This window comes from Genypterus blacodes, unplaced genomic scaffold (genome assembly GCF_046128005.1).
Source record: "Genypterus blacodes isolate CSIRO-AG114 ecotype Tasmania unplaced genomic scaffold, CSIRO-AGI_Gbla_v1 ptg000308l_1, whole genome shotgun sequence".
In the NCBI taxonomy this organism is placed as follows: Eukaryota; Metazoa; Chordata; class Actinopteri; order Ophidiiformes; family Ophidiidae; genus Genypterus; species Genypterus blacodes.
The window spans coordinates 183,615-193,899 of record NW_027467097.1 but is presented as its reverse complement, the minus strand read 5'-3'; the positions used below and the strand labels follow the sequence as shown (position 1 = coordinate 193,899).

General features: G+C 51.7%; 1 protein-coding gene across 1 annotated transcript in view; it reads left to right on the top strand.

Moving 5' to 3' along the window:
• Positions 1–755: 755 nt before the first annotated feature.
• Positions 756–10,285, top strand: part of LOC142988266 (neurexin-3b-beta-like) — an 85,513-nt gene continuing 75,983 nt past the window's right edge. Inside the window, exon 1 of the mRNA XM_076137387.1 lies at positions 756–2,125. Within this exon, the coding sequence (XP_075993502.1) occupies positions 1,870–2,125 (256 nt within the window). The 5' untranslated portion in view covers positions 756–1,869. The remainder of the gene's footprint in view (positions 2,126–10,285) is intronic.

Below are 10,285 nucleotides of genomic sequence, written 5' to 3'. Positions count from 1 at the left end.
GCTGTGTGTTGATTCAGATGGTGCAGTGTAGTAAAATCAGTCGGATGTTTTGAGAGGCAGCAGTATGTGTGTGTGTGTGTGTGTGTGTGTGTGTGTGTGTGTGTGTGTGTGTGTGTGTGTGTGTGTGTAAAGCCTGCAGACAGATCCCCTTTAGAAAAGTCAAGGATTGACAGAGGCGCGACTGAAAAGCCTTTATTCTCCTTCCCTGTCTGTTTGAGCTCGTTCCCTTTTGAAATTCACCAAATCTCCGGCCGTGTGCATAATGCATCAGGCTCCTCTCTCTGTCTCTTTCCCTCTCTGCTCTGCTTTCGCTCCTCTCTCCTCGTTCCTCTCTAGCCGGCTGGTGTTTGGCTTCAGTCAGCTTTCAGAAACCGTCAAAACACGCAGAGGGAGATGAGGTCACACGCGGTTACAGAGGTTAGGGGAGGAAAGTGGCTCCACCTTTACCTTTACCTTTACCTTTACCCACGTCGGCTCAGAATAGACCAGATGGGAGTCGTACCCTCCCCCCCTCCCTCACTTACTCCACCGTTGGCTCCCCTGCTCACCTCCCGCTCCTCGCTCGCCTCCCTCACATCTCTCTCCTCCCTCCCTGTGACTAAAGGCAGCCCACTCCTCTGCAGTGGCTGCCTGCCGCCCTGATTTGCTCGCTGCTCGGGGAGGATTTGCATAGGCTGGCCCACTTGCGGGTTCTCCCCTCCCCCTTCCTCCTCCTCCTCCTCCTCCTCTCCCTTCCTCCGTCCCATCATCTTCGCTTAGTTTCACCTGAGCCAGCTCTCATCCTCACTCTCCTTTTCCTCTCTCTCTCTCTCTCGCTCTCTCTTTCCCCTCCTTCGCAGCAGTCTCTCTTCTTATCCTCTCTTTTCTTCCCGGCTTTTTTTTCTCCCCTCCTTTTCTTTATCCGTCTGCAAATCTGCCTCTATCTTTCTGTGGAGAAAAGATACAAAGAACTGTCAGCAGTGAGTCTCTGTGGGTTAACAAGCCCAGGCCACTTCACTTCACCAGGGACATTGAAGAAGAAGAAGAAGAAGAAGAAGAAGAAGAGAGAGAGCTGGAGAGGACAGAAAGTCAGTCAGAGACAAATATTGGATCCAGACCTGAAGACAGAGATAAAGCCGGAGTGAGGATCTTCACGTTGCAAGAGATTCTGTAACCGAAGCCCTGAGAGAGAGTGAGAGACGTGGCGAGAGAGCTGACACTTCCTCTCTGCCGAGCTGTTTGTGTGGAGCACCTTGCCTCTCCCTCTCCCTCTCCCTCTCTCTTCCTCTCGCTCTCTCTCTCTCTCCCTCCCTCTCTCTCTCTCTCGCTCTGAGTCTTGGTCTCGTTGCTGAAGCCGCGCATTATCTGTGGCTTGACTGAGCGGCGCCGTGCGAAGCAGAACAGAGACAGCGAGAGAGAGAGGAGCGAGCAGGCACGAGGCTGCAGCGCCGGTCGTTCCCCTCCTGTCACTCATATCTCACGCAGCAGCAGCCTGCAGGTGAACGAGGGCACGCGGGGACACGCTCCGGTCCTCTCCCCGGGACCATGCACGCACCGGCTCGCTAGACGCCCGCACGCGCGTCGACACACGCGCAGGCACTCTCCGTGGTCATCAAAGGAGCAGCCACGGGGCGATCCTGCCGAGAACAGACAGTAAAGAGATATTGGATTCAGGTTCAAAGAGCCAGCGAGCAAACCGAGAGCGGCAGGAGGTCGAGACCACGAGACGGAACTGCTGGATCCTACATCAGGACTGGAGTGCTGATTTTGTCTCTGCTATGGAGGTTGCCGCTGTATCTCGGCTACTGGAAGGTCACTTGTTCTAAGATCCCCGTGCATCTTCTTCTTCTTCTTCTCTGCTCTAAGTATCCAGTAGGGGGGGCGTAAGCCATGCGCCCCAAAGCAAAGCCCCAGGAGGGCCGGCTTTTCTGGATGTTGCTTCCAGCGGTGGGGTGGATGGTACTGGGTTCCGCCTGGGGCTCTTCATCTTCGTCGTCAGACCTCCGTCTCTTGTCCCCTACGCCCGGAGCCCCCTTGCCCCCGGCTCCGCCTCGGCCAGATCAGCTGCAGGCCCCTCAGGTGCCCAGGCACCACCCTCCGCTCGTGTCCATATACCGCTCGCCGGCTTCGTTGCGTGGCGGACACGGTGAGTCCAAACACGGCCGCGGTCTTTCCCCTCTCTGCTTCTCTCTTTATGTTCATTCATCATCCCGGGGGAAGAACGGGAGCCATGTCTGACCACCTCTCTATCACTTCTAACCTCAGCCCCCCTCCCTCCCTCCCTCCATCCCTCTCCCTCTCTCTCTCTCTCTGTCTCTCATCCTCATGTTGCCGCTCTCTCCACCTCTGCACTAAGAGTTGACAGCCGGTCATTGAGCTGTGCGTCATATAGAAATTAAAGGTTTAATTGTGGATGAGAGAACCCCCACAGTGGCTCCATCAAGCCAGGGCCTGAACCCACCTGGCCTAATGATGTCATAATTGAGTGTGATTGGTAGAAAAGCGAACAAATAGAGGGCGGATCTGAACACAAAGTGCTTTATGACACCCGGCCGTTGTAAGTGACTTAAAAATGTAACAACGCCAACAGTTACACACATCTGTTACCTTGTTCAACTGCGGCACGAGCTCTTCTCCCGTCTCCCCCGGCAGAGCCTTCACACCCGGGGCAGCGGCTCTTAGACACGCTTGCTTCAGATGCATGGATAATTAACGTGATGTGTCTGGCTGTGTTAGCTGGAGTCAGCTGGAGATGAGAGGAGCTGCGTCTTGTTTGGGCTTTGGTGTTGTGGCTGTTTGCTCAGTAGATGGCTGATTGAACTTAGACTCATTATGCCTTCATATGTTAGAGCTGGAATATATTATGTCCGTCCTAATGAATGAGTCAGATGTTGACGTTGTTTCAGTTTGATACTGTTTCCACTGATCTTACAGCAATTATCTGCAGGTTGTGTTGTTTTTGCTTTGCCTCATTTCGTAGACGCACAACAGCCAAACCCTCTGACCGCACAGTATTTGTACACCATTTGTGAAGTGACAGCAGTGAAGGTCACAAACTAACAAGCCGGCGTGTCAGGCTGTGGCATTTCCACCAGGAATGGTTTATTTTCTTTAAATGAAACGCCGCCGCAGCCGGGCAGGAAGCCGCCCCAAACAGAAAAGGGCTAAATTTAAAGAAATCCCTTTAAGCATTTGATTTATCTGGCATTCTCACTGTTTGGGAGAATCCCATCAGCGTCACAGCGGATCAATCAGCTCCTGAGGCGGCGGAAAAAGGGGGTGGGGGTGGGGGGGAGGTGGGGGGGGGGGGGGGTCGAATCTACTAGAAAAATAAATTGGAGCCGGGACTGTGCTTGACTCCAAAAATCACTCATTTTTTAGCACTTTGAGGACATTGGAGCAGATGGGACTGACAGGCGGAGACGGGGAGAGAGAGAGAGAGAGAGAGAGAGAGAGTGAGGAAGAGAGAGAGAGAGTGAGGAAGAAAGGAAGAGAGAGAGAGAGAGTGAGAGAGAGGAAGAGAGAGAGAGAAAGAAGGAAGGGAGAGAGAGTCTGTGAATCCATTCAGAACACGCACAATCTGGGCAGGGACCCGGGTGCAGCAGGGACCCGGGTGCAGCAGGGACCCGGGTGCAGCAGGGACCCGGGTGCAGCAGGGACCCGGGTGCAGCAGGGACCAGGTGCAACCGTTTGCAGAGCCTTAGGTGTGAAGCTCATCCCTGTGCGCCAGACCAGTGGTGACTGATGAAGTGCTGAGCCTTCATCTGTCTCCATTTCTCCTGGTTCCCCCTGCAGAATGATGTCATTTTCCTCCCCCCGTTGTCTGAGGGCGATGTCGTCCTCTGCGACCTGTTGGCCGTAGAAAGCGTTCGACCGCGTTCACATCTTATCTGCCACATGTATCTGACGTGGATGAAAGGGTTGAAATAATATGAACTCCACTTCCTGTGTGGAGCAGAAGCTTTTTCCCGTCTGGTTATCTGGAGTTTTCCGCCCTACGACCCGCTGCTTTATTGTCTTAGTTAGTTCAGATTAGTTCTGGTTGACTTTCATGTCATTTTGCTTGCAGAAATGGTGCAGTGTGTCTCAGTGCAACGCCAGATAAGAGCGAATGAAATCCAGAGATAAGCAGCCTGAGTGTGTGTGTGTGTGTGTGTGTGAGTGTGTGTGTGTGTGTGTGTGTGTGTGTGTGTGTGTGTGTGTGTGTGTGCGTGCGTGCGCGTGTGTGCGTTCGATGCCTGTTTACAATTCAGCAGCAGCAGACTAGCGCTGGTTTTTCAACATGATTGTAATTACAGATTCTGCAAAAGGCCTTGGAAGAAATTACACACACACACACACACACACACACACACACACACACACACACACTGCATACCGATCACATACACACTCATGGCACCCTCAAAAAGTCAATATAGTATGTACATGACTGCGTACTGTGTTGCGCTCGCTCAACAGCCAGCAGACACACACACAGATCAACATGTGTAACACACACACACGCACACACACACTGGGGACTCGCACTCGTGTCTGTAAAGCCTTAATTTTAGCTCCTGCCTTGTGTGATCCTCTCCATCAGGGCAGAGTGTAGTGGGGTTCTAAATAAAGAGAATTATGCTGAAGCTGCCACAGGGAGAACTCTCCACAAACAAACACTCCTCTTCTTATTTCTGCTTATTTATTTATCAACAGAATGAAACGTTCTTTCCCAGCAGGCAGTGTTTTATTGTAAGCCCATTTTGTGTTTTTCTTTCTCCTGGATGCTGCAGAGAGGCGACCCGGCTCCGGTCCCATCCCCCGGTGGCGTCTCTCCGTATCGCCTTCTGCTCGTTTAGCTCCTTAATCAATCGTGCTGAACTTTGATATGTTAAGTACGAGTCGCCGCCGGATACGTAATATTCCCCCGGACGAGAGCGTGACCCCAACAGTTTGCCTCCTCCGATCAATTATTCAATATTTAATTAAGGCAAAAATATCTCTGCTCTGATCTCAGGTAACGGCCCGAGCCTTCAGACGCCCAGCGGGGGAATTTAGCCCAAATACAAACACACACATTGCCATAATTGTAATTGTTGCGATAAATATTGCGATATGTAAAACACAGAAGGAGCTGAGAATCTTTACACTCCTTTTAAACATAATGTGCTGTGTTTGAGTCTTTATGTACTTGAGGATATATTGGACGGAAGGTAAAATGTTATTGGATCGGATTTTTTTTCGCACCTTAACGTTTGGTTGGGGTTTAGGTGGATTGCACTTTAAAGTTGCCCGTAGGTGTGTGTGTGTGTGTGTGTGTGTGTGTGTGTGTGTGTGTGTGTGTGTGTGTGTGCCCTGCGACGGTAGACTGGTGACAGCTGCATTTCATCTAATGAACACTGGGAAAGGTTCCAGCCCACCTTAACTAGGATATAGGGACATAGACGATAGATAGATAGATAGATAGATAGATAGATAGATAGATAGATAGATGAGGCATTGTGCTTGGTGTGTAACAATGTATGGAACAGATGAAGCACTAAAAGCCAGACATTGTTTAAAAGTGAATGAACCCACCAAACAAAAACAGTGAGAGTGGTTTGACCCTCTTTGAAGCTTTGCTCCGAGCACTTAAGGAGGATGAAAGAAAGAGTCTGCTTCTCTCTCTCTCTATGTGTGTGTGTGTGTGTGGTGGCCGTTTGATGCTGGATCACCTTGAAGAGAGTGGCTTTGGTTCACACCGTCTTAGAGAGAGAAAGGGACCTGTTCACCGGTCTGGAGGAGGCAGCAGCAGCAGAGGGAAGCGTTTGCTCTGCTCGTCCCTCAGATTACAGCTCGGCCCTCCAATCTTTTTCATTTTCACAAATGATCAAAGGTGCCACGTTTGGGGGGGAATGTGCCTTTGTGGGTCTTCCTCTTCCTCGGGGCTCTTGACACGCAGGGCGGCGCTGGTTTTATAACCGAGCCACGGCTTCTGTTCACCGCTGGAAGAATGAGTGCGATGAAGATGCAGCGCTCTATTCAGCCGTCCATTCACAGGCTGCGGTGCGGTGCTGAATGTTCCTGTAAGTGCAGCAGGCGCTCACTTATGGTGACGTATGGGGCCTGGGGGGCCTGGGGGGGGGGGGGGCATCACTCTATCCTGGCCCACTTCTCTCTGCCTTGAGTGTGGTATCGCTTATACATTTTCCTCAGTTATTTATTTCCCTTTGAAATCAGAGAGGATAAAGTCGAAGCTATCAGCTCATACTGCCTCAGCCGCACATTCATCTTCAACCTTTGGCTACGAGCGTTGAAAGTACTACCTGTGAAAAGTGTCAGTGTCGCCGCGGAGAGAATGAAAGAGCAGCGCGTGAGATTTCAGAGTTGGAGCCGGAGCCTGAGGGGGCGGTGAGGCTCAGGATCTACAGGCCCGTCTACTCTTACACTCCAAATCTCACCTGTGGACATGGAGAGACAGTGATGTTAGGATGAATCTGTGTGTACCTCCGCCTGAGCAGAGACCACGGGGCCGCCCCAGAATATGCTGAATGGATTGTAGAGTCTGTAGTCCATCTGGCTGCTGACCTCTGGGTGTGTTCACTTAAACCTTCGGCCTTCGTGACCCAGACGCAGATGGCTGAGACCTATTTTTAGATATGGAAGCTGAAATGATTCCTTATGTGAGCTTTGGCAGCTTGTGGAGTTAAAACCTGGCAACTAGTTGTAGAGCTGAAGTTTGGATGAAAACATTTCAACCTCCTTCGTCCTGTAAAAGTGCGTCTGCTGCGTTCTCCCACATGTGCACGGAGTGTTCCAGTCGACCGGGAGCATTGTAAACGTTTGCTTTGCTGTCCACCGTGACGTGTGTGTGTGTGTGTGTGTGTGTGTGTGTGTAGAGAGAGTGCAGAGGAAGAGGAGGAAAGTGGGAATGAGTCAGTCGAGGTCTTCTGTCTGCTGAAACAGGATTCTCATTTGGAAACATTTCCACGCTCCGCTTTCCTTCCCTCTTCCGTCTCGCCTCTCCTCCTCTGCCTCGCTCGGGTTCTCGGCCCCTCTCTTCTCCCCCTGCCTCCTCCTCCCCCCTCCCTCCCCTTGTTTGTGTTCCGGACAGCAAATCGATAGGAAGAGGCTTTTCGGGGAGGAGAGGTTAATTATGTGGTTATTTTAGGTTTTTTTGTCTTCTCTGCCCCCTGTTTGTGCCCTCACAGACTCTGGGTGTTTTATCTTGGATGAGACAGGGGCCGTTATTCAGCCTGCCACAGAGGGAGGAGGGGGGAGGAGAGGAGAGGAGAGGAGGAAAGGATAGGAGGGGGCAAAGAACCAGAGAGCAAGCAGAAACAAATGAAAGCTAAAAACAAAGTTGAAGGCATGGCTGAGGTAACAGGAATCACAGCAGAGGTGTCACTCCTCCCTGATTCTCTCTCTCCCTGATCTCTCTCTCTCTCTCTTTTCTGCCTGCTCAGCTCCTAAGTCTCTCCCTCTCTCTCTCTCTCCCTTGTATCTCCTCTCTGCTTCTCTACCTATGGATTAACATTGTTTGCCGGGGGAACTCTTCACCTCGCCTCAGTCTGCTTATTCTGCAAACCAAATAATGAAGCCTGTCTCTCTCTCTCTCTCTCTCTCTCTCTCTCTCTCTCTCTCTCTCTATCTCTCTCTCTATCTCTCTCTCTCTCTCATGCTGGCTCTCCTTTCACTTATTCCCTCCATCCTTGACTTAATGATTACATTTATCCACTTTCCTGCTCATGCTTGTGGCCGCGGTGCTAAGAGGGGCTAGTTTCAGTTCAAAGCCTCTCATAATTATACATAAACACTGATTATTCACTTTAAATCCCCCGCTGGTTGAAGCTCTGCCTTTGATGCAAATGAGTACGTCGATATAAAATAATTTGACTCATTTCAGATGATTTATGTCTCATTTCAATGAAAGCGGATGAAGATGCTGCTAGCTTGTAACTTTTTCAAGTCTCCGGACCTCACAGTCCATTAGTCCCCCCCCCCCCCTCTCCGTGTCACCTCCCGTCTCCATGGCGACCGTGACCGAACCTCCTGAGATGAGTGAAAATCGCAGTTTTTCCCGCGTAGGCCATAAATCAGGCGGCGTGTGACCTCTGTTGACGGCGTGAGGTTGACTGATGTGGCGCTCGCCCGGCCCGTCCCTCGCAGACTTGACCGCCTTCACTCCTTGCTCGTTATATTCGCCGTGACAGCAGGTGGCGACGCCGATTGCTTCTCCGAGTGTTTCATATGCTCGCTCGGATCAACCTGGACACGGCGGGATGGAGCCGAGCGCCTGAGCTCCAACATCGCCGCGTTATTAGATATTCCTCTCCTCCTCCTCCGTTCCTTTCATTTGTGCAGCGGAGACTTCGACCTCATTGGGATTGTGTGATTTATGTAACCTTGCTGCAGACATGACATCGCTCTCGCTGGACTCGGGCGTCCGCACCAGGTGTCTTATGGCGGCAATTAGCGGTGCGGTGATTGATTCGTAGTTCTGCGCGATCGGCGGCGAAATGGAGCAGTTTGATGGACAGCGATTCATAATCCCAGCGACTCTCACCTTCACCTGAGGGTTAATGGACTCTCCTGACTCTTTATCGGCTCATCAATGCAAAAAAGCTTGATTTCTGAGAGGTTTTAACTGAAGGATAATGATCTGTGCTCGCCGCCGCCACACGCTTCCTGTTGGTAGAACAACAGATAGATGAATGTGCACTGTGAGCTGACAGTGTCAAAGGTGATGTTTTGTTATTTTAGAAACACACACACACACACACACACACACACACACACACACTAGTCCCCTGATAAGTATGTTTACAACCAAGCCAACGTAACATTTTGTAATCCCCTCAATTTCCCCGCCGCGCCACAGCCGGATAAATACGGATCTGCCTCTGCTTGCCAGGTTTCCAATGCGGCATTTCTCCTACATTGTGGCTTTATCGCGGGCAGAAGGGAGAGAGAGAAGAGAGAGAGAGGGAGAGGGAGAGAGGCACGACTTTGCAGCGAGACGGAGAGAATTGCAGGGACGGAAAGAGTGAATAAGCATGAAGGAGATAAAGAACTATTTAGGGAGGGAAAGCAGAGCGATGGAAGATTAAGTGAGAGAGAGAGAGATGGAGGGAGTGTGCTTGAAAGAGAGATGGAGACAGGGAGGGAGGGAGGGGAGGAGGGGGGAGGCAGGGAGATGGGGACAGCCTCTCTCTCCAGCCTCTCTCTCCAGCCTCTCTCTCCAGCCCACTCCAGTCCAGGCTCAAGTAGCTAATGGGCTCGGCCAGACGCACTGAGTGGATATTGCATTGGGACCTCTCCGAGTCCCTCAGCAAACAGGAAGCCCGGCCTCGGCTAAGAGGCTCGCCGGTGGGCTCGGAAACATGATATCATCTCAGTGCCACCGCTCAAACCTGGGCTCCACATAGGAACGAGAGAAAGAGAGAGGGAGGGAGAGAGAGAGAGAGAGAGAGAGGACGAGAGAGGGCAGACACAGCCGAAAGGAATCTGAATGTGGAGAAACACCTGAGGGAGGTATTGATTGGCCGGGCTGACGGCTCAATGAAGGTGTTCATGTTCAGACTCCATAGCTCAGTCTGCTGTTCACCGCTGACTGAAATGTGCTTCCATATAAGGAAAGGTAACAGTTTGTCATAAAGCGTGACGCCAAAGTGACGTCAGCTCTGATCCGGCGTCTTCTGCCTCACGATCCAGGCTGGGCTGCTTCACGCCCTCGTCAGCTGCACGTGTAAACAGAGGTCATCTCCCCTAGGGGGAGGTCGGCACCTTCTCAATCATTATACCTCTATTGGGGGTTGCAGAGGTCAGAGGTCAGAAGTCAAGTGCGTGTCTATCTGCCCACCCTCCCGCTTGAGTCGGGTTGACAGGCGCCCCCTCCTTCCCCCGCTGTACTATTCCAGCGATGGCGTTCCTTTTCCTGGCAGAATGAAGCGTGAGACCTGAGCGCGGGCCTCAGGCTGTGATCCATCCTGCTCTACAGGACACTTAGTGGATATGGATCCCTCATATGGATCCCAAAGACCCCCCAGGGCGCCGTGGACCTAAACCACGTGTGTGTCCCATATGTGTCAGGATGAAGAGCGGGAGAAGCCCCACCAACCTACACAAACACACACACACACGCACACACACAGAGTAAGATTGATTAGATGCTCATTACTCAGTAGTGTGTGTGAGAATGTATGTATACGGTACATCTGTGTGTGTGTGTGCCTGTGCGTGGGTGTGTGCGTGGGTGTGTGTGTGTGTGTGCGTGTGAGTGTGTGTGTGTGTGTGTGTGTGTGTGTGTGTGTGTGTGTGTGCGCGTGGGTGTTTCCTTGATTTG